Below are 24,410 nucleotides of genomic sequence, written 5' to 3'. Positions count from 1 at the left end.
AGCCTTGTGATATTTGCATGGGAAGCTATATTATAAAAGTGTTACCATACTTATACCATGTAAGAACATCCAGGTTTGAACCACATGATAACAATTGATAACATTCTCATTTTAATCTATAATGAAGAGTTGTACTTGTAGGAAGGATGTCAAACCAGATATATCCAATCAGCTCTGCAGATGCCCCTTCTCTTCCTGTGACTATGTATGTAGGACAAATCACATAGAGCCGGGTACTTACCAGCTTCCGAGTTCTGTCCAGCACCAGGTCAATGATTTCCTTGCCGATGGTGTAATGACCACGAGCGTAGTTATTGGCGGCATCTTCCTTGCCTGAGATGAGTTGCTCGGGGTGGAAGAGCTGTCTGTAAGTACCTGTCCGCACCTCATCTGGAAGGCACAAGTAATAGGGGTTAGATCCCATCACTCTGCAGACTTCTCAATCTCCCCTAACACATGGAGCAGAACGAGGAACTTCTACCTGGCGTTGGTTTGAGTGAGAAGCTGTTACCCAACTGAAGTGCCAAACGAAGGACAATTAAACCCTTTTCTGCCACATTGCAAAGCAATGTTTTGCTAGCACCTCTGGTAGAAAGGGATTAAGGGAAATTTGAAGATCTTAATAATTTACAATACACCTTCACTGACATACATATTTTCCAGATTTCCTCTTGAGAAACATTGAGGAATTCTCAGGTATGTGGGCCTTTGTGTATTTTTTGTTATTTCTGTTATTTTTAATTATACTTTTGTACATTGACTTAATTATTTTGGATGAAAAAACTTTTTCTATTGTAAAATCTGTTTGCAGACCCAAACCTATCTTCCTCTCCCCACCCCCTCTTCTTTTGCGCCTGGTGTCAGCAGAGAGGAAGAGGACAAATTTGTGCTTTCAAAGGAGAAGCACAAAATAGAGGGATTATTAAAGCATTTGAATACCCTTTGTGCACTTTTATACTTCTAATGTTGTATAATGTCACCCCCAATAAAAGATGGCCATCTCCTGACCCTTGGGAAAGATGCAGCCTACATATGGCCTGTTTTCTGTGATTGGAACTAGACAGACCAATCATGGTGCACGGTACCTGCCACACCCACCAATCACAGTGCCTGACACCTCACACACACCGACCAATCACAGTGCCTGACACCTCACACACACCGACCAATCACAGTGCCTGACACCTCACACACACCGACCAATCACAGAGCCTGACACCTCACACACACCGACCAATCACAGTGTCTGATACCTCCCACACTCATCAATCAGAGTTAATGACATCACTCATACTCACCAATCACAGTGGGCTCCAGGTCCACAAACACAGCGCGGGGAACGTGTTTCCCAGCCCCAGTCTCACTGAAGAAGGTGTTGAAGGAATCGTCTCCTCCCCCGATGGTTTTATCACTGGGCATCTGCCCATCCGGCTGGATCCCATGCTCCAGGCAGTACAGCTCCCAGCATGCATTGCCAATCTGCACTCCTGCCTGCCCCACGTGGACTGAGATGCACTCCCTCTGTGGGGGAAAACATGGGAAAGATTTGAGACACAGGAGTAAGAGAGAGAACCCAATGATGTGGGTGGGATTCGGAAAAGTGTAGGAATTGTAGGAGATTAAAGGAAGAGGAGGAAGAGTGTGTACAGGGGTAATAAAGGAAATCCTGGAAAATAGAGAGTGCCTTGGGGCAAGTGTTTTTAGTGGTCAGTTCCACATACTGGGCCCAAAAAAGTGTTTAATGTTTGCTGAATTAATACTTATCAGTTGCGTATAACTAGAGATACCTAAATGCACACTTGTATATAGCATAAACAAAAAAGGTATACAGACACTGGTACAGAATCCATTAAGTGTCACTCACTACAGTGCAGCCTCATTTCTCCCAACATCAATCATCTTGGCGGTTATTTACTAAAGTCTTCCAGCTCAAAACTGAGGTAACCCCATGTAAAAGAATTGCTTTATCAAATTGCTTTCAATGGGATTCCTTGACCTCAGAGCCGGCGATGCTGCTAACCCTGCCAGAGAGTCCCACCCACTGGTAAGGCCAATGGTGCTAAAACCAGGGCCCGCAAACCACTCAAGCCAGGCACCGCACAGGCTCAGCCGCTCATCGTTAGCTGCATGATGGGCCCCAGGTACCCAAAGCACAATGCGCCCTGCCCACTCGCCACTACATGCCATCACAAGGCATTACCGTGCCACTGAGCCCTGTATGCCAAGGTTACCCCACACTTAACCCCCCACCAGCTGCCACCAACGGGAGCTATTTAACACGCTTAAAGTAGCTCCGAACCGCCAGACCTGTGAGACCTTCCAACCCGTTCTGCAGGAACATTAAGCAGAGTGCCAATTGCACTATCGCAGATGGAGAAAACCTGGAGCCAATTAGCGAACGTACGGGGGAACAGCCTTCTTTCAATGTCCTCCTTAGCCTCGCCCTTCTTGCTAGACCTTCTAACATCACCTTGTAACCTGACAGTAAGGATAATATTTTGACGCCCCTCCTCCTTGCCCCAGATTTTTTCCTTAACGTCACTCGGTAAATTCAACCCCAAATGACTGGTGATGCAGGTATAAGCATCCTTACAACAAGCATCAGAAAAGTAGGAGCGTGCAGAGCCAACATTGCCTCCTCCCCTGAAGCAGGTGTGACCCTGCTACCCGCGTCCAGCCCAACTGGGCCAGGATTGGCCCCGAACAGGAAACATGGGCCCCCATATGACTGCCATGCTATGAGACGAAATGCCCCCTGGCGTGGATACAGGCAACAATGAACCCCCTTGGACCTCTGCAGGGGCCCTCCCCAACTCTCCAGTGCTGCCAGAATACTCCTAAGCAGGGCCGCCCTCGTCCCTCCTCCCCCCCCCCCCGCCCGCATGGGTATACTTCCCAGCAGCTGCCCCCCTGCTATCTCAGGTAACCCCTCCACTTCATGGCCCATGAAGCGCGTTCCAGGATGCCCCCCCACCCCCCATGCCAACGGATGGCTCTTAAAATAAAAGGCCCTTTATTTGATCTCTGCATCACTATGCGGGCTACTGATGGGTCCTGTTATACCCAGATGTTACCTGCACCAGGAACATGGATTAGAGGTCCCAATGTATCATCCCTCTGGCTGAAAATAAAATTAGCCTTCATCTGAACTTATCTGTCCACCTAAGATGCTCCCGAAGGGCTCACAACCTCCCTCAATCGCCTGGGGGATATTTCATGGGGAAGGAGGGGGTATAATGGGTACAATTCCAAATGTACGGGGAGGAGAAACCTGCTTGTGCAGCCAACACAACGCAGACAAACGATTTCTTCAAAGACCAGGTCTCCTCAAAGACAGAGATACAAAGCAGAACTCTACTCATAAGTTCATAATGAAGTTCTCAATTAATGTGATGGCCAAGAACAGTGGAAAGACAACGTTTCAGGTCCTACATAGACCTTTCATCAGGGGAGCCATGGAAGCAGGAGGTCTAATGGATGGGCCCTCCTCTTACCCCCCTGCAGGTCTTGCCCCTGATCGTCTGCTCCTTCCGATCCTGCAGGCTCAGCCTCCTCCACTCCTTGCCATGCAGGGGGCCTAGCACGCTTCAAGGTGTGCCGCTCCTACTCCCCACGTGGTCCAGAAGAAGGACCCGCCGCCCCGCCTGCTCCACATCGCTGACAACTCTCAGGAGCTACTGCTGCAGCCAGCCATCGGCACTGGAGCGACCGCAGACTGCAGCAGGCGAAATAGATTCAGTGAGGAGCGTGGAATGGTTTCCCGTCCTTCAGCGCACGCCTTTAACACTTACCCCCCCACCAGCGCATCACGCAACAAGGTAAGGGAATGGGGAATATACGTATATATATGATGCATGTATGAGGTGTGAGTGTGTGTGTATATATATATATGTGTGTGTCTGTATATATATATATATATATATACAGCCAGACCTCGCTTATCCGACGTACAGTAATGCATCCCGCAAACCGCCATCAGATAACAGCCCGCTGGATTGCAGGTCCATGTTAATCCGCGGCGGTGAGCGCCGGATAAGCGGTTTCGACGACGGATAATACGTCCAGCGGACTGCATTATGCGGTGTCGGATAAGGCATTTGACAAAAACCTGGACGTCGGATACCGAGGTCTACCAGTATATTGGAATTGGTGACGGCATGATGACCTCATCAAGCGCATAGCTACAAAATGGTGTTTAGCGTTATAAAGTGCTTGAGACAGAGCAAGAATTATGGTCCAAAACGCTGACATAAAACATGTCTCGATAAAGGACGGCCGCTAGAAGGACTGAAAAAACTCATTCCTACCGTTCAGGAGCGGGAGCAGCTGAATCAGCGCGTTATCGATTATGCAATCAGACAGCGGCTTTTTCGTCTTCGGGCGCGCACATCAGTAAGAGGATGGGATTTTGTACACACACATTGAACCATACTTTGAACCCAAACTTTATCGTAATCTTAGTGTTTCAGACTGGATTACAGCTGTTTAACACATTTACAATTTACGAAGGAAAAACTCAGATTTCTCATTTAATGAACATGTACCTCCCGCAGTGGATCTGGGACTTGTTGACATAATACAGTGACATCAATTTAGTTAACATCAGTTGATTGTGTACAATAGATTGTTCTTCTTATATAGTTCCAATCTACATAATAAACCTACAATCTTCATGGGGATTGAGCGAGAAATATATCAAATATGATGAAAAATGAAAAGGGACCTTTTTTCCTGGTCACAGTGTATATATGATGCACGTGTATGGTGTGTGTGTGTGTGTGTGTGTGTGTGTATATACTGTGTGATATATATATATATATATATATATATATATATATATATACTATAACTCTAAGTTGGATTCTGTTTGTTTGTATGTCAGAAGCATCGAAATCTCAGAAACGGCACCACGTAGCACAACAAAACTTTCACTGGACATTCTGCTGCGGATTTGTAGGTCAACGCAACTATTTTGAGCTTCCAATGTCATTCACCTCCCAAATTATGGACATTCTAAGTTTCACTCGGCTGTACAGCAAATCTGTTAGAGCAGGGGGCGTGGCTACTAAGGGAGGGGGCGTGTTTGTGCCTGTGTGTGTGAGATGTGCGGGGGAGATGTGCCAGCGGGGATGACGAGGTTGGCGCTCCTCTGACGCGCTGTCGGTGCGGGAGGAGGAGCGCCGCTGCAGCAGCTCAGTGGTGAGGAGCCAGGGCCGGTGTGACGGGGATTCAAGACAGGGTTATGACGTCGGCGGAGCGGGGTTTTTATGTCGCTTGACGTCAGCTGCGCCGGGCCCGGGTGTGATGGGCAGGAGGCAGGCGGGAGACCTGTGACCGGCGCGCACCAGAGTGAGGAGGGGGAGAGAATTACAGTGTGGTGCAGGTACAGGGGGGTCACATCACAGTGTGGTGCAGGTACAGGTGGGGCACATCACAGTGTGGTGTGGGTACAGAGGGGGACACATCACAGTGTGGTACAGGGGGGGCACATAACAGTGTGGTGCAGGTATAGGGGGGACATCACAATGTGGTGCAGGTACAGGGGGGGCGTGTCCTTGCCTGGATCGGGCTGGTATAGGGAGGGAATCACAGTGTGGGGGAGGGAATCGCAGTGTGGTGCAGGTACAGGGAGGGATGTCACAGTGTGGTACAGGGGTGGACATCACAGTGTGGTGCAGGTACAGGGGGGACATCAGTGTGGTGCAGGTACAGGGGGGGGGGACATCAGTGTGGTACAGGGGGGGACACATCACAGTGTGGTGCAGGTACAGGGGGGGCACATCACAGTGTGGTGCAGGTACAGAGGGGGACACATCACAGTGTGGTGCAGGTACAGGGGGGGCACATCACAGTGTGGTGCAGGTACAGGGGGACACATCACAGTGTGGAGCAGGTACAGAGGGGGACACATCACAGTGTGGTGCAGGTACAGGGGGGGCACATCACAGTGTGGTGCAGGTACAGGGGGGGCGTGTCCTTGCCTGGATCGGGGCTGTGTGTGTGTGTGATGGGAGATGTGCGGGGGGAGATGTACCAGCGGGGGGGGGTTGGGGGGGATGTGCCAGCTAGCGGGGGAAGATGTACAAGCGGGGCGGGGGGACCTGTGCCGGCAGTGGGGGGGGAGGGGGTGGCAGGGACAAGTATTCAATATTACATTCCCCGGGCGAATCCAGGCACAAAAGCTAGTGTGTATATATATATATATATATATATATATATATATATATATATATATATATATGGTGCATCTTTGTATAGGATGTACATGTGTAGGGTACGTCTGTGTATGGGGTGTACATGTGTAGGGTGGATCTGTGTATAGGGTGTACATGTGTAGGGTGCATCTGTGTATAGGGTGTACATATGTAGGGTGCGTGTGTGGTCCATCTGGTTCATGGACCAGTTGGTTGGGCTTGTCCCTCTGGATAATATTTGCCAGCGAGCCCCGCCCTGTGTGCGTCTGTGTATGGGGTGTACATGTGTAGGGTGCGTCTGTGTATGGGGTGTACATGTGTAGGGTGCGTCTGAGCTGCATTCTACCAACCAGAGAAATTAAGATTTAATTGGCTTTTGGGGTTTGTTTGTGAGCTGATTCCTATCAATTGAGAGAGAAATGATAATCTAATTAACTATTTTGTAAGTCTGAGTTGATTAGACAAACCCCTCCCTTAAGTGTTAGTCAAATGCATGTGAATAGGGTACTTAAGTCACTGTAGCATGGCTGTTTAGCCATAAGGCTGTGTAACATCAAAAGCGTCACATCAAAAGTGTCTGCAAGAGTTAATTTTGGAGGTGAAGATTGGTGGAAGATCTGGACTCTGCATTACAACGTTGCCACTGTGAGACATTAACTTTTAACATCTGTGATTTATTTGTACACTTTTATCCTCCAGTACCTTGGAACTCTCTCCTCCTGCATCTCACTATGCCCTCCCTATTTCTTTTTCTGTTTACTGTTTCCTCACTCCTTTGTGAGCATTTCTGTTATCTACAACATCCCCACTCCCCCACTGCACCATTATTTATACACCTCTCTCCCAACAACTTCTTTACCCCTCAATAAAAAACACCCACACAAATCCTCTATTCACACACTCTATCTACTCCTTCCTGCTGCTGGGGATCTCCCCTAAGCCTGAAGCCAGACATACACACCAGATCTCACTCATGCCTTCCTGCCACCTCTTCCCCTGTAAATGGTGTTAACCTTTTCATTTAACACTGACCTTCCTTAAATTTTACCCCACAAATCAAGCATCCCAATAGCCTGCCCTCATGGCTAATGTCCCACACTCAGTCACTCCTACCACCCATTGTGACCAAGCACTGCCATCCACAGCACTTACTCCCTCACCTGCTGTCTCTGTAAGTTTCTCATTAAACCTCTTAGATTGAAAGCTCTTTGGGGCAGGGATTTCCTTTCCTATTGTCTGATTTTGCTGCACTTATTGTATAATTATAATTCCCTCTACTGTATTCTTTGTGAAGCACTGAGTACACTTTTGGCGCTATATAAATACAGACATACATACAGACATCTGTGTATAGAACGTACATGTGTAGGGTACATCTGTATATGTAGTGTATATGTGTAGGGTGCAACTGTGTATCGGGTGTACATGTGTAGGGTACGTCGGTGTATGGGGTGTACATGTGTAGAGTGCGTCTGTATATGGTGTGTACATGTGTAGGGTGCATCTGTGTATAGGGTGTACATATGTAGAGTGCGTGTGTGGTCCGCCTGGTTCCTGGACCAGTTGGTTGGATAATATTTGCCAGCGAGCCCCGCCCTGTGTGCGTCTGTGTATGGGGTGTACATGTGTAGGGTGCGTCTGTGTATAGAACGTACATGTGTAGGGTACATTTTGTGCGGTGTGTACATGTGTAGGGTGTGTCTTTGTACGGTGTGTACATGTGTAGGGTGCATCTGTGTATAGGATGTACATGTGTAGGGTACGTCTGTATATGGTATGTACATGTGTAGGGTGCATCTGTATATGATGTGTAGGGTGCATCTGTATATTAGATGTACATGTGTAGGGTACGTCTGTATATGGTGTGTACATGTGTAGGGTGCGTCTGTGTATGGTGTGTGGTCCTCCTGGTTCCTGGACCAGTTGGTTGGCTTGTCCCTCTGGATAATATTTGCCAGCCAGCCCCGCCCTGTTATAGGATGGTGGAGAACAAAAGAAAGGACCAAGGGGAGAGAGAGAGAGCGCAGGTGGAACAAGTGACAGACTGAGATGACGAGAGGGAGACAGAAAATGTGATGTGAGAGAGAAAATTGAGGCAGGGAGAGTGAGACAGAGAAGAGAAAGAAAAAAATCAAGGGAGATATATGATGAGAGACAGATATGGGGGGGTGAGGGAGAAAGAGAAAAAGATGGGCATGAGAGAGAAAAAGAGACAGAGATGTGTGTGAGAGAGATAGATGTATGTGTGAGAGAGAGAGAGACAAAGAGATTTGGGCATGAGAGAGAAAGAGCGAGATGGGTGTGAGAGAGAGATGTGTTTGAGATGAGTGTGACGGTGTGAGAAGAAGAGACACAAGATACACACACAGAAGAGATGCAGCACACACCTGCAGTGACCCCCAGACACACACTCACCATGTTACCGTTGTGTTTGTCTCCTGGTTCCGATGGGTTAGGGGATCGGAGATCAGAGTCCGGTTCTGACTCCTCTGTTCGGAGCCTCCTATTTATATGAGTCAGGAGCCGCCCGGTGCGTCCTTAGTAACAGGAGGAGAGGAGGGAGGGGGCAGGGACATGGGCAGCAGCACAAACAGAGCTGGGACTCAGTGTCACCTCCTCCCTGTAACCAGAACACTGCAGCACCTCCCTGTCTGTGTGTAACACACTGCGGCCCGGGAGTGGCTGCACTCAGCGCAACACAACTGTTACCAAGCAGCAGCCAGTGTGAGGACAAAGACTTCAATGTGACCCCTGGGGAGGGAGCTGAGAGTCACAATAGGGGGGGAGGGTGAGGGAGGGTGAGTGATCTAGGAGAGAGAGAGACGGGAGGGAGAGGAGACGGGGGATGGAGAGGAGACGGGGGATGGAGATGGTAATATAAGAATAGGGAGGGAGTTATTAAAAAATAATATGCGTCAAATGGAGAGTATGGGAAATGAAGGAGGAAGGGAGGGGAATCTTCTGCCTCTGGATACTCTACAGTACATTTGAAATCAGTGGTTTTTAACCTTTTTTGGTAAGGGAACCCAATAATTATATAGTGAAATTCTGCAGAACCCCAACCCTCTCTAAAAGCGCGTCTGAAATGAGATGCATTACATGGAACCCCAACCCTCTCTAATAGCGCGTCTGAGATGCATTGTAAGGAACCCGACCATCTCTAATAGCACGTCTGAGATCAGATGCATTGTAAGGAACGATAGATGATAAAATCAAACCGCGCTCTTGCTTCCTAAAAGGATCTTGAAGTAGATCAACTCTTCCCTCTTGCTGCTGCTGTGATGTGCAGGCACCCCTCCTCCACCAGTAACCGTCGTAGGAAGGCTACAAACGCCAGGTGTTGATGAAAAATAAACACAGAAGCGCATCAAGGGTCAAGATTTATGTAATAACAATAAAATAAATAACATGTAAAAACTTACATATAAGAATATATAGGTAGATTGTAAGGAACCCCAAACCTCTCTAATAGCGCGTCTGTGATCAGATGCATTGTAAGGAACCCGAACCCCTCTAATAGCGCATCCGGGATCAGATGCATTGTAAGGATCCCCAACCCTCTCTAATAGCGCGTCTGAGATCAGATGCATTGTAAGGAACCCCAACCCTCTATAATAGCGCATCAGAGATCAGATGCATTGTAAGGATCCCCAACCCTCTCTAATAGCGCGTCTGAGATCAGATGCAATGAAAGGAACCCAAACCCTCTCTAATAGCACGTCTGAGATCAGATGTATTGTAAGGAACCCCAACCCTCTCTTAATAGCATGTCTGAAATCAGATGCATTGTAAGGAACCCCAACCCACTCTAATAGCGCATCTGATATCAGATGCATTGTAAGGAACCCCAACCCTCTCTAATAGCATGTCTGAGATCAGATGCATTGTAAGGAACCCCAACCCTCTCTAATAGCGCATCTAAGATCAGATCTATTGTAAGGAGCCCCCACCCTCTCTAATAGCGCGTCTAAGATCAGATGCATTGTAAGGAACCCCAACCATCTCTAATAGCGCACCTGAGATCAGATACATTGTAAGGAACCCCAACCCTCTCTAATAGTGTGTCTGAGATCAGATACATTGTAAGAAACCTGAACCCTCTCTAATAGCGCGTCTAAGATCATATGCATTGTAAGGTACCCCAACCCTCTCTAATAGCACGTCTGAGATCAGATGCATTGTAAGGAACCCCAACCCTCTCTTAATAGCATGTCTGAGATCAGATGCATTGTAAGGAACCCCAACCCTCTCTAATAGCATGTCTTAGATCAGATGCATTGTAAGGAACCCCAACCCTCTCTAATAGCATGTCTGAGATCAGATGAATTGTAAGGAACCCTCTCTAATAGAGCATCTGAGATCAGATCTATTGTAAGGAGCCCCCACCCTCTCTAATAGCGCGTCTGAGATCAAATGCATTGTAAGGAACCCCAACCATCTCTAATAGCGCACCTGAGATCAGATACATTGTAAGGAACCCCAACCCTCTCTAATAGTGTGTCTGAGATCAGATACATTGTAAGGAACCCCAACCCTCTCTAATAGCGCGTCTAAGATCAGATGCATTGTAAGGAACCCCAACCCCTCTAATAGCGCATCTGAGATCAGATGCATTGTAAGGATCCCCAACCCTCTCTAATAGTGCGTCTGAGATCAGATGCAAAGTAAGGAATCCCAACCCTCACTAATAGCGCGTCTGATATCAGATGCATTGTAAGTGTAACTCTGTTTCCCCCATCCAATCTCACATAGGGTTGTCACGATGACACCAACTTTTATCAACACATTTATATTTCTGGATACTTGATTGAACAGAACAAGTTGCAAAATAAATTGTGATTTATTTCCTTAATAGACAAACACACGACATCTGCAGAATACACTTAAAACAACACTCACTGGGATAAGGGAATGAAAGAAATTGTCCTTGGAACGAAAGAAATTGTCCTTTGCTTGTCTGTGCAAGAAATGCAGCCTTGGTTTTAAAAGTCCTGTGGTTATGTTGTTGTTAACCCCTTCACTCCTGGACTGGTTGCTGCTGTGCTGGAACAAAGTCTTGCATCTTTACATCATGGATTAAAATTCAGGAATCACACTGGGGATACCTGGGGAGCCACAGTTATAGACTGCCCAAAGCTATCTTTAACATGTGGATCCAATCCCCTCGTGGGAACAATAAAACCCACGAATAGCCAAGTTACCCACAGTTCATAAGACCAGTCAAAAGGGCTGTCCGGTGGGCAGGGCGCATGGGTCAGGTTGACGCCCATGCCACTTAGCATACCTGGGCTACACCCATAACTTGGGGCCACTGTGTCTGGTTTCTGACTCAGAGGTGTCACTAGCCTGAATCTGCTGTGCATCAGTATGCCAGTATTGTATACATTATGGGTCTCTGGGTCTTTTCATAACTGACACTCTTTTAGACAGGGGGACTCTATATCTGTGAGAGCCTTTTGAGGCTCCGTCATAAAAATACTTACAGCCCATTGAGACCCCTTTGAAGCTCGGTCATAAAAATACCTACAGCTCATTGAAATGCCGGTTTCTATACTGCTATCATGTGTCGGTTAGAGGGTATGGCGAGCAATGTATTTTGTCTTTTCACATGGTAGCCAGGGAATGGCTTGTAAATGGGGAACAAAAACGTCTGGGACAGGACAACCACAGTAATGCATAGCAAATCAGGTATTAACCCCTTCCTCCCCGTCACACCTCCCCCACTCAAGACGCAGGAACTGCCCTGACCACCCGGTACAATGGTTGGGCTGACCTGCCAGCTCTTGAAGTTAGTAAGTCCTGAGGGCTGTCGTGGCGGGACAGGCCATCAGCATTACCATGCTCACTACCCTTCTTGTGCTGGATGGTGAAGTTCCACTCCTGTAAGGCAAGACTCCAGCGCAAAAGTTTAGCATTTTCCCCCGACACTCTCTGTAACCAACTCAAAGGATTGTGGTCAGTTATTACCGTGAAATGTCTGCCATACAAATAAGGCTGTAACTTCTTTAGAGCCCACACTATGGCCAGACACTCTTTCTCAATGGTGGCATATGCCACCTCTCTGGGCAGCAGCTTGCGGCTTAGATATGCTACTGGGTGCTCATCGCCCTCCTCCTCCACTTGGCTGAGTACAGCCCCAATGCCAAAGTCTGGAACTTTTTTGCATAGACTGGAGCGGCAAGTATAGGAGCGCTGACTAGTGCAGTCTTTAATGCCTGAAACGAGACCTCACAGACAGGAGACCAGACTACCAGCACAGACTGTCGCTTCTGGGTCAAGTCAGTCAGGGGTTTGGCAATGGTGCTATACTGAAGGACAAACTTTCTGTAGTAGCCTGCAGTGCCTAGGAAAGCCATGACTTGCTTCTTGGTTTTGGGAACGGGCCACTTCACTATAGCTTCCACCTTAGCTGGTTCTGGCTTAAGATGCCCGCCACCCACTCTGTGCCCTAGGTATAATACCTCTGCCATCCCTACTAAGCACTTGGTGGGTTTCAACGTGAGTCCTGCTTCCCTAATCCTGGCTAGCACCGCAGCTGCATGCACTAAGTGTGAGTCCCACGAATTACTAAAGACAGCAATGTTGTCCAGGTATGCCCTTGCAAACCCTTGCATACCCTCCAGCAAGCGATTGACCAGGCGTTGAAAGGTAGCCGGTGCATTTTTCATCCCGAATGGCATCACTAGAAATTCATAGAGGCCACTTGGGGTAATAAATGCAGACTTTTCTCTAGCCTCCTGGGGTCAAAGGGATCTGCCAGTACCCTTTACTGAGATCCATAGTCGTCAGATACCTTGCCCCGCAAGTTCATCTAACAACTCATCCATGCGGGGCATGGGGTAGGCATCTGACACCGTGCCCGCATTGAGCTGCCGGTAGTCCACACAGAACCGGGTGGTTCCGTCCTTCTTAGGCACCAGGACTACCGGACAAGCCCAAGGGCTCTGGGACGGTACAATTACCCCTAGGGCCAGCATCTCTTCTACCTCCCTCTCTATACTGCCATTTACCTCTGCTGACACTCTATAAGCGTGCTTATGCAGAGGTCTCAGATCCCCTGTCAGCACTGGGTGATCTGCAATGTGTGTCTTCCCTGGCTTGTCTGAGAACAGAACCCTATACTTCTCTAGCATTGCCCTGGCTTCTGCTCTCTGCCTGACACTCAGCTGAGCCCCTATCTCAACCTGCTCTACGGTACCTCCCTGCCTAGCCTCCCCCAAGAGATCAGGCAGAGCATTGCTTGCCGGATCCCCCATCGGTGGGCTGCAAATGGCCAACACTGATGCCAAACTCGGTGCTATGTACTCCTTCAGCTATGTACTCCTTCAGCATGTTGATGTGATAAATCTTATTTCTCCCTGTCTCAGCCATAGTTGCACTCGTTCATCTTTCGCAGTACCGGATACGGTCCCGACCAGGCAGCCATTAATTTGTTCTCCCGAATGGGTTGAGAACAAGTACCTGCTGTCCTGGGATGAACTCTCTGCTATGGGCATTCTGATCATACCAAGTCTTCTGCTTGGTCTGAGCAGCCCTAAGGTTGTCTTGTGCCAACCCCATGAGCATCTCTAACCGGTCTCTGAGATCTATCACATACTGAAGCACAGAAGCATCAGTAGTGGTAGTCTCCCCTTGCCATCCCTCACAGAATAGGTCCAGAGGTCCCCGTACCCTGCGACCATATAGCAGCTCAAAGGGAGAGGAGCCTGTAGATTCTTGCGGTACCTCTTGGTACACTACCGACACACTTTATTAAAGTGTGGCCGGTACCGCAAGCCGGGAGATTTCCCGGCTTGCTAGTGGCCGCCCCTCGGCGGTCACGCGTCTTCGGGAGCGTGCGCCCCCTGCACGCGCGTCCAGGGGCTCCCCGAGGGAGCCCTGGTGTCCCGCGATCGCGGGACAGCGGCAGGGGGTTCCGGGGGACCCGGCGGACCCGGCAGCGGTAGGGAGAGCGCCCCGATCGGAGGGCGCTCTTCCGCTGCTTCGGCGCGCGCCCGTCACTCTCGGGCGCGCGCCAGGCTACTGCTGCGGCCAAGAACGGGCAAATGCTCGAATAAACTTGGCCGCAGCAGTATGCAAACAGCAAGTGCTGTAGGTGAATCTCCCAGTCTTTTCCCTCTGCCTCTATAAATGTTCGCAGCATCTGCTTCAGGGTACCATTGAACCTCTCACATTGTCCGTTGGTTTGGGGGTGGTAAGGGGTCGTGCGCTGGTGCTTCACCCCACACACATCCCAGAGACACTGGAGCAATTCATTCATGAACTGCGACCCCTGATCGGTTAGGATCTCACTAGGGAAATCTACCCTAGAATAAATGGCTAACAGAGCTTTAGCTACTGCCCTAGCATCAATACTGGCTAGCGCTACCGCCTCAGGGTACCGGGTGGCAAAATCCACCACCGTGAGAATGTAGCGCTTTCCTGACCAGCTGGGAACCATGAGGGGTCCCACGAGGTCCATAGCTACCCGCTGAAAGGGTTCCCCTATTATCGGTAACGGGTTCAGGGGTGCCTTCACCCGGTCACCCGCCTTACCTACTCGCTGGCAGGCGTCACAGGATCGGCAGAACTCTGCCACCTCACTGGATACCCCCGGCCAGTCGTAATGCTGCAACAGCCGGGCTCGCGTCCTAGCGACCCCCTGGTGCCCCGCTAGTGGAATGGAGTGGGCTACCCGCAACAACTGCTGCCTATACTCCCGGGGTAGCACTAGCTGTCTCGTCCCCGTGATTTGGATCATTTTGATCAGATGAAAACATCTACAGAGTATCTGTCCCCGTCCAGATTATTTTCCTACGTAGGTAATGCGTGCACTGAGAAAAAATCACGCTGACACACGTTCAGTATGATAATGTCTGACTTTATTCCTACAGACCACATTCATATATAGAGGCTGCAGTGGGGGATTGTATGCAAAAGGAGCTCTCTCAGGTCTAAAGGTTGTGTGTAAATACACATGTCAGTATCTCATTGGTTCTTGTTGGGTCTTTTCCTTGTATGGTCTTGTTGTTGCAGTTTATGGTCCTGTTATTGCAGGTTTTTGGACACATCAGCATTTGAGGGGAATTCCTCGGTGCCATCTTCCTTACTTGAAGGGAGGGGTAGCTGCGGTAGCCATTTTGAGTAAGGAATCATAGCAAAGTATTACAGATGAAGAAATAGGCATTTTATCCAATCCATCACAGTCCCCCCTTGAAATGTCTATTTCTGAGTCTGTCCCTAGATGTATACTAACTCATCTGTCCAGATGTGCCTGGGAACTCTTTTGTGCTGTACGTTAGACGAGTCATGGCTTGTCCATGACCCCCCTTGCCACAGACTTTGCACATAAGGAAGTCAGATGCTGTCCCTATGGATTTATACTATTGTACTTAACTGGGAGGGACTGTAACGGAGTAAATGGACCATCTTCCAAGAGTGGAGTATTGGATGAATTATACCAAAACGTGACTACCCCTTCATGTTGGGTGATAGCAATCTATTGTGCCCCCCCCCCTAGACCCAACAAGCAAAAGATATATAGCATCATTTTCCTTCTGAGGTGTCCTCGTTGGGAGCTGGAACCTTCTTGCAATGAGAGGCGTGTATCCAGGTGTTCTTGCCAGCTAGCTTGACTGATGTCGCTGTGGTCAACAGAACTTGGAAAGGACCATCATATCTGGGCTCTAGGGAGTGCTTCCTTACAAATTTCTTCACAAGCACCCAGTCTCCGGGCACGAGTTTATGAGTCCCGGTATCTAGATCTGGATCTGGAATAGAAGAAAACACTCGACCATGCATATTGGTTAGTTCTTGCGCTAAGGCAGTTACATATTTGGTCAAAACATCAGACTGCATCTGTAACTGCTGTGGGTAGTAACAACCAAGTTTGGGGGCAGTACCAAACAGTATCTCAAATGGGGATAGAGCATGTTTCCCTCGTGGGGTGTATCGAACACTGAACAAAGCAATGGGTAGACTATCTGGCCAGGGCATATTTGTTTCCTGGGCCATTTTCAACATTCTAGTTTTCAGTGTGCCATTCATAAGAGTCTTCGAGAGATGTGCTGCTCCATGTGCCCATTGTACCACAGCAGGATACAGTGCCCGTGGCAGACAAAGTTTCTTTTTGTACTCATAAATTCCTTCTTGGGGCGATGCACCTCTTTTCTTCCAGCTTTCCTTTTCTTCCTTTGTTGCAGATTCTTGCAACTTCTTCAGATATTCTCGATTCACTGGGAGGTTCTGCATTAACGGAACCATCCTTGTCGTGTCCACTCGATCTTCCACTTCTCGTATCCCGCTGGCAGCTTGTTTTGCCGCAGCATCCGCCAGATGGTTTCCTCTGGCTTCTTCTGTGTTCAGTTTCCCATGGGCTTTACCTTCAGGATGGCCACATGGCTTGGAAGGAGTAGGGCGTCCATCAGAGCTTGTATGGCTGAGCTGTGTTTCACTGGTGTTCCTGCTGCTGTCAGAAATCCCCTGGTTTGCCAAATGACGCCAAAATCATGTGCTACACCAAAGGCATATCTAGAGTCAGTGTAGATATTCGCCGTTTGTCCTTCTGCCAGTTTACACGCTGCAGTGAGGGCTTGTAGTTCGGCTTCTTGTGCAGATGCTGTTGACGGTAGTGTGCTTGCCAGTAGGACCATAGAGTCTGTGGTGACAGCATAACCCATATGGTAGGTGCCTTGTTGATCAGCATATCGAGAACCATCCACAAACAGGATTAGATCTGGGTTCTGTATCGGCGTTTCACTCACCATGGGCAGATGAGCAGTTTCTAGCTTCATGAGTTCGAAGCAATCATGGGATAGGTCGACTCCAGCTGTGCTTTATTCTTGTTTGTGTCCCTGCACATCTCCCCCCTCGGGAAGTGGAAGAAGAGTGGAGGGGTTAAGCACTTGGCACCAGAGAATGGTGAAATTGTCTGGAATGAGAAGCGAGCATTGCAACCTGAGGTGTCTGGCAGCGGACAGATGTTTTGGCTGTGTCTGATTGAGAATAGCAGCAATGTCATGTGGTGCCAGGAGAATGAGGTCATGCCCTAGAACGATATCCGAAGTTCTATCCAGCAGTGCTTGAGCAGCAAAGACAGCACGAAGACAGGACGGTCCACCACGAGCCACAGCATCGAGACGGCTGGAGTAATAACCAATAGGTCGACATCGGCCAGCGTGTGGCTGCGTTAACACTCCAGTTGCATGTCCATTTCGTTCTGATACGAAAAGCTTAAAGGGTAAATCATAGTCTGGGAGGCCCAAGGCAGGGGCAGAGGATATTACCTGTTTGAGAACAGTGAAATTCTTGGAAGCCTCTGGGGTCATCTGGAAAAGATTTGTTGTTAAAACATCGTACAATGGTTGCATCTTTTACTGCTTGAGGATCTTGAACCATTCTATACTTATCAGGTTCACCCTTCGCGGGGCGTTTCTTTACAGGGAAAAGAGGGGTATTGCAGTTTACGGGGAAGCGGGGCCCCTTATTTGAGCTGTACATCAATGGGCGGTACCGTTAGGTGCCCGTTATCCTCAGGGCCTGTGGATCATAATTTGGACGGGATCCTATCCATGACAGCGGGTGGTATACTGGCAGCTGAGGGTTTGTCCGCTAATGCCAAAAGTATTGGAAGGGAACAAAGGGCAGAGACATCTGACTCCCAGAGCGGGGAGGTTACATCAATGGTGCCGTCCTCTGAGAATATTATGGAGGCCTCTAACCTGGACAAAACATCAGTGCCAAGCAGATTAAGCGGGCAAGTGGAGGAAACTACAAATCGTACAAATAGTTCAGGGTAGGGACCTATCTGCAGGGGTCGTGTTAATGGGCTAGAGCGCGGTGTGCCATCTACCCCCACACATGAAACATCAATATCAGACAAATAGGAAGGGTCAGGTATGTCTGCAGCTCTAATTACACTCCTGGCTGCACCTGTGTCTACCAGGAAGGGGGTGAGGTGACATACATTATTGGGGCGCCTTCTACCTGCTTGGGCGTCTGCCCATATAACCTTGGGTAGCGGTCGGGTACTGGGGGGTGTCTGGGGTTAGTATTCCAGGTCATGTTTGCCTCCTGTGCAGCGGCCTGTGACTCACTATCTGAGTCAAAACTATAGGGCGCACTGTAGTGGACACTGCTGCTGGGTCTGTGTGCTATTGTTGTGTCAGGGTAGACTTGAATCCCTACCGCTGGGGCAGTGATTGTTTGGGGTGAAAGGACTGGCATCAGGGGCATTAGGGGTGCAGTCGGGGTGTAATAGGAACCGTCTGCCTGCATCACAGGATATAGTTCTGCTGCATGAACAGTCAAGGTTGGTTTGTCATCTGTGGGCGGGGTAGTGGGTTGTATAGGTGGGGGTGCTGCTGGAGCTGGGAGCGAAGGTAACAAAGGAGTGAGTATAGATAAATCAGTCACACCACAATTAAAACAATCTTCCCTCCCTTTTATATCTCCTGCTTGGTCCATTTTTCTCTGGACAGCCTTGGTAACATTAAACCAGGCTTCTGCTATCTTCAGCAGGTTGTTATCATTCAAAATTCCTCTCTTTTCTTTCAATATTTTTTTGCCACTCTTCTGGCTGTAACCTGCCTTCTGCTGCAGTAATACTACATACTTTAAACAGCCTACTTGCTTTATTTTTCACTTGTTATTATATTAACTTCTGTCCTGGCAATGATAAAATAAATGCAGCAGGGACCCTTCTGTCCCTCAACAGAATTATTTTGACTCATACTAACGTAAGGTATGTTTCCCTGTGGGATTCAAAAAACACACAAGACTGCGCTCCCTGAACTTCTCCCTCCACCAGAAAAAGACCCCTCTTTCTAGTTGCCATTAGAACAGAAGGAAAAAGAATATTTTCTGGTTTTAAAAGACCCATTCGTGTGGCCAGTACGAACAAAGCTTTCAAATAAATGTTACCAGGGCTGTCCCATTCTTTTCCGTTCTGTTCTCTCTCTCGGCCACTAGGTGGCAGGCTACGACTCCTTTCCCTGTCTTACTTGCCTGTGCTCAAATGTTAAAACTGCACTTTTTTTTTTTTTTTCCTCTATACTGCAATTACTAGCAAAAATGCCCTGCTTTTTTTTTTTTTTTCTTCTTCTTCTTCTTGTTTCCCTTCACTTATAACACTTTATTTCCCTTCCAAATAATATACACAGTATCTAATTGTATCCCAATTTCTGCATATAAACCTTTCATAAAAATAACCCTCAATTGGTTACAGCGGATTCTCGGTTGGGAGATCCCCCTGGACCCGTGGTTGTTCCTACTGGGCAGGCGGGTCCAGGGTATGCCAAATGCGACGCACAAATTAATCGCGCATTTTGCAATAGCCACTAGATGCGAGATCGCAGCATTATGGAAGCAACCAGTAATTCCAGTTATCCCCAAGATTCGAAATCGGATTTGGCACGTTTGCCGGATGGAACAATTAACGAGTTTGGTTAATGACACCGGCACAAACTTCCTAAAAGTCTGGTCGCCTTGGCTGACACAGACAGACATCCCCGGGGTGGATGCCACCGCAATCCTGCTATAATAGGTACAGGCGCGTTCTCCTCTGGGGGTCAGAGCCCAGACGACGAATAGCGACGAACTGGTAGGTGACAGCCCCCAGGGTAGCAATCCAACACACCTAGTCTATAGGGATAACTCGGCATACTCGAGATGGAGACAATGAGGGATATCTACAAAGATAAGAAGCTTATAAGAGACTATACGTCGGTAGGCATACCCGGAGAAAACCCCTCCCCCCTTCTCCCCCCCTCCCTTGTCCATCGTCTAGTTTGTCTTGTTTGTCCTATATGTTTGCTTCTTGTTCCATATTGAGGCAGTTCAAATAGTCTAATGTATGATAGAAAAACTTTATTGGGATGCTTTAATACAATGGGCTGTGATACAATGTAAGAATCTGTGAACCCAATAAAGAAAAATTTGAAGTTGAAAAAAATAAAAAAAAATAACCCTCAATACTTACTTTCACAACACAATCATATGCCTTGATTATCTATCAGCAAATTCACTTGCCTATTTCTTTCCTATTCACTTTCTTTCTTTCTTACTGCAAAGCGTACGTTAACGCGGAAAAAACAGGAGTTCGGGCAGTTTAACGTCTAGGGGTTATCGCCCAAGCACCTATGGGCTATCTCTTCTACTCTCAACAATCCCCACCCGTCCTCATGAATTCTCAACACTAATACACAAACACATTTTGAACATAACATACAACTTGATTACGAGAGAGGGAAAGGTTGTTCAGGGATCAATCGGCAGGATTCCGCGCAGTTACCAACCGTAACGCGCCTTTAACACCCCTCCCTCTGCAACGCGCCAACCACGCAGTCACTCCAGGGATCATGTGTTCCTCTCTGAACCGACTATACCTTACTCCCCCTTTACCCCTCCTTCCATCAAGTTTACAACGTACATTGACAAGACTCCTAGTCAGTCGGCAAAAATCCCACTCCACTCCGGACTCCCACTTGCGGCACTGACTAACATATATACAACATGTAAACATATACCGGGTGACAGATAGTCTAGGTAACAGGTTTGAGTTTAAACCGGGCTCTGGGCAAGATATCTACCTGTCTTTAGGTGACCTTCGGAGAGCCGTATGAGACACAGAAATAGACCAACAGCGGAGACAGTGCGTATCGGTAGATAATAAATGTTATCTTACTGTACTCCAGAGGTGATCAGTCTCCTGCCGCGTCCGCATTTGGTCCACCTCGGTCCCTCTGTGCACGGCTGTCCGTTGGTTCAAAACCCAGAGCCCAACGTTGGGCGCCAGCTGATTTGGATCATTTTGATCAGATGAAAACATCTACAGAGTATCTGTCCCCGTCCAGATTATTTTCCTACGTAGGTAATGCGTGCACTGAGAAAAAATCACGCTGACACACGTTCAGTATGATAATGTCTGACTTTATTCCTACAGACCACATTCATATATAGAGGCTGCAGTGGGGGATTGTATGCAAAAGGAGCTCTCTCAGGTCTAAAGGTTGTGTGTAAATACACATGTCAGTATCTCATTGGTTCTTGTTGGGTCTTTTCCTTGTATGGTCTTGTTGTTGCAGTTTATGGTCCTGTTATTGCAGGTTTTTGGACACATCAGCATTTGAGGGGAATTCCTCGGTGCCATCTTCCTTACTTGAAGGGAGGGGTAGCTGCGGTAGCCATTTTGAGTAAGGAATCATAGCAAAGTATTACAGATGAAGAAATAGGCATTTTATCCAATCCATCACACCCGTCCATACCTCATCTAACACGGTGGTCCCTTGCTCTCTATACAGGAGCCCGCGGTGCCACAAGAAGTAATCCGACTCCTTGCTTGGCTTGGACTCGGATGCCCGCAGTCTTTTGCCCTCCAAGCTGGGATCAGATCGCACTGCATCCCTAAACTGGGCACCTAACTCTGGCCACCCCCCGGTCACATCTGAGTCAGGGGGACAGGGAACAGGTACAGGGAACAGTAAGTCAGTGTCAGAAAGCGACTGAGTCTGGCTTACCTGTCTGGTCTCCGCAGAGACTACTGGAACTGTAGGTCCCAAATGCAGGGGGACAGGGGCTGGTTCTGCTGCGATCCTTGCTGACTGGCTCCTGGTGATCGCTGCAAAAGGCGCCAGCTCAGTGGTAAAAACACAGGTAACGTGTCCTAGGTCGTTACCCAGCAAGACCTCAGCATCTAACCCAGGCAAAACCCCCACCTCCCTCATGCCACACCCGGCACTCCAGTCCAAAAAGACCCGGGCAACCTGGAGTGACCGCGGTCCTCCGTCTGGCATGGTCACTTGCATCCCGGTGCCCGGGAGCAAATCTTCTGGCTGCACCATATCAGGGCGAACCAGAGTCACGGTGGCACCGGAGTCTAGCAAGCCGTCCGCCTGCCGGTCTCCGATGGTCACCCTCCGCAGATGCTTCTGCCGGACATCGTTGGGCTGCATCCCGACTGGAGCAACCTGATGTCCCCCGCTCTCCACTGCTGGTCCCGAGGTGGCAAGTGCAGTCTCTCTGCTGGACATCCTTCTGTGGGCTGGTTCCACGGCTGTACTTGGCTCCTCTATGTGTGCCAGTCGCACACGTGCGACCGGCCTCGCAGCTGGTGAGCGTTGCCCCTGATGGTGTCACTTGGACCAGTCCCCGTCCGGACAATCTGGCCTGAGATGTCCAACTTTATTGCAGGAATAACACCGCCTCTCATGCTTGAACTCTGCAGCCTTGGGTGCGCTGTTTGCTGCTGCAGGCTGGTGTGTCCATGGAGGGGTAGTCTTAGCACCCTGGGCCGCACGGCCCGCTCCTTTGGGTGCTACAGGGTCCTTCATTGCAACTCGGCTGGCCACATACTCATCTGCCATTTTCGCTGCATGCTCATAGGTCTGTGGTTTATGGTCATAAACCCATCCCCTCACATCTGTGGGAAACTGCTGCAGCAGCTGCTCTTGAAAGAATAAGTCCAGCAGGGTATGGAATTTTGTAACCCCATTCCCCTCCACCCACTGAGTCCCGTGCAAAGCCATCCTACCGGCATAGGTGCTGTATGACTCTCCGGGGAGTACTACCCCCGTCCGGAACTTGCCCCTGTAAGATTCTGGGGTCAGGGCATACTGGGTTAGCAGCTTGCTTTTCACATGACCATAGTCATCGGCATCCACGCGTGGAATACCCAAAACAGTCTGTTTGGCTTTGCCAGATAACAGTGGTCGCAGTCTGACCACCCAGTCCCTCCTTGGAATTCAGAACCGGGAACACTGCGTCTCGAAGTCATTCAGGAACGCATCGAGGTCATCTGTGCCATCCACGTTGCTGAAGCTGTGATGATCCGCCCGGGAAAGACCTTGTTCCCCGTTTTCAAGGTAGGAGTTGTGGGTTCTTCCGAGCACTCCTGTCAGGAGCTGTACCCGCTCCGCAGTGCTAACACCCGTTCCCCAAGTAGCCAGAAGTGCAGTGAGCCCAGGGACGGCACGCTCGGCAGCCGCAGTTGCTACCTCGTCCGCAACCCCTGGCGCCAAGCCACCCATGACCGGGGGGTCACTAGCACTCTCCTCATGTCCTTGCAGCCCCGGAGCTAGAGGGACTTCCGGCACTCCGGGCTGAATAGCGTCTGCCAACACAGCAGCTACAGGGACTTGCCCCTCTGGTAGGACCCTGCGGTCCTCGTGATTCTCCAAATCCTCCTCCAGTTGTGCCTTCGACCGCCCATCTGTCGGTAAGCCATACCCCGCACATTTCTCGACGACTTTCTCTCTGGTCCACGACCTGAACCATCCTGAGCGATCACTCATGGTGCCTTCGGGGTATGGGTGAAGGGGACAGTGAAGTCTCTCGTGCTCTTTAGAAGTGTGTGTCAGTTGCTACTTGTCTGAGGAGCTCGCAAGCTACAAGGTCCTCACTATATTACAGAGCCCGCAGGAAACTGCAATATAGGTTCAATCAGTATACCACCGGCTGCCACCAGTTTTTTAAAAGCCTGTCACGATGACACCAACTTTTATCAACACATTTATATTTCTGGGTACTTGATTGAACAGAACAAGTTGCAAAATAAATTGTGACTTATTTCCTTAATAGACAAACACACGACATCTGCAGAATACACTTTAAGTAACACTCGCTGGGATAAGGGAACTAAATAAATTGTCCTTGGAACGAAAGAAATTGTCCTTTGCTTGCCAGTGCAAGAAATGCAGCCTTAGTTTTAAAAGTCCTGTGGTTATGTTGTTATTAACCCCTTCACTCCTGGACTGGTTGCTGCTGTGCTGGAACAAAGTCTTGCATCTTTACATCATGGACTAAAATTCAAGAATCACACTGGGGATACCTGGGGAGCCACAGTTATAGACTGCCCAAGCTATCTTTAACATGTGGATCCAATCCCCTCGTGGGAACAATAAAACCCACGAATTGCCAAGTTACCCACAGTTCATAAGACCGGTCAAAAGGGCTGTCCGGTGGGCCGGTGGGCAGGGCGCATGGGTCAGGTTGACGCCCATGCCACTTAGCATACCTGGGCTACACCCATGACGTGGGGCCACTGTGTCTGATTTCTGACTCAGAGGTGTCACTAGCCTGACATCTGCTGTGCATCTGTATGCCAGTATTGTATACATTATGGGTCTCTGGGTCTTTTCATAACTGACACTCTTTTAGACAGGGGGACTCTAAATCTGTGATAGCCTTTTGAGGCTCAGTCATAAAAATACCTACAGCCCATTGAGACCCCTTTGAAGCTTG

At 48.9% G+C, this 24,410-nt stretch overlaps 1 protein-coding gene across 3 annotated transcripts in view; it reads right to left on the bottom strand.

The window, feature by feature from the left end:
- The window catches only part of LOC142499754 (tubulin alpha-1A chain-like), a 41,155-nt gene that overhangs the window by 1,089 nt on the left and 15,656 nt on the right, over positions 1-24,410 (bottom strand). Inside the window, exons 1-3 of one of the 3 annotated variants that reach the window (XM_075609594.1) lie at positions 8,610-8,892; positions 1,299-1,521; positions 242-390 (exon numbers count right to left, since the gene is read on the bottom strand). In XM_075609594.1, coding sequence (XP_075465709.1) covers positions 242-390; positions 1,299-1,521; positions 8,610-8,612 — 375 coding nt within the window. In that variant the 5' untranslated portion in view covers positions 8,613-8,892. Of the gene's footprint in view, positions 1-241; positions 391-1,298; positions 1,522-3,494; positions 3,514-8,609; positions 8,893-24,410 lie in introns of those variants that run through there. The other 2 variants (XM_075609596.1, XM_075609595.1) reach the window with 2 other exon arrangements.

Source organism: Ascaphus truei, chromosome 7, assembly GCF_040206685.1.
Source record: "Ascaphus truei isolate aAscTru1 chromosome 7, aAscTru1.hap1, whole genome shotgun sequence".
Classification (NCBI taxonomy): domain Eukaryota; kingdom Metazoa; phylum Chordata; class Amphibia; order Anura; family Ascaphidae; genus Ascaphus; species Ascaphus truei.
This window is presented reverse-complemented; position numbering and strand designations above follow the sequence as displayed.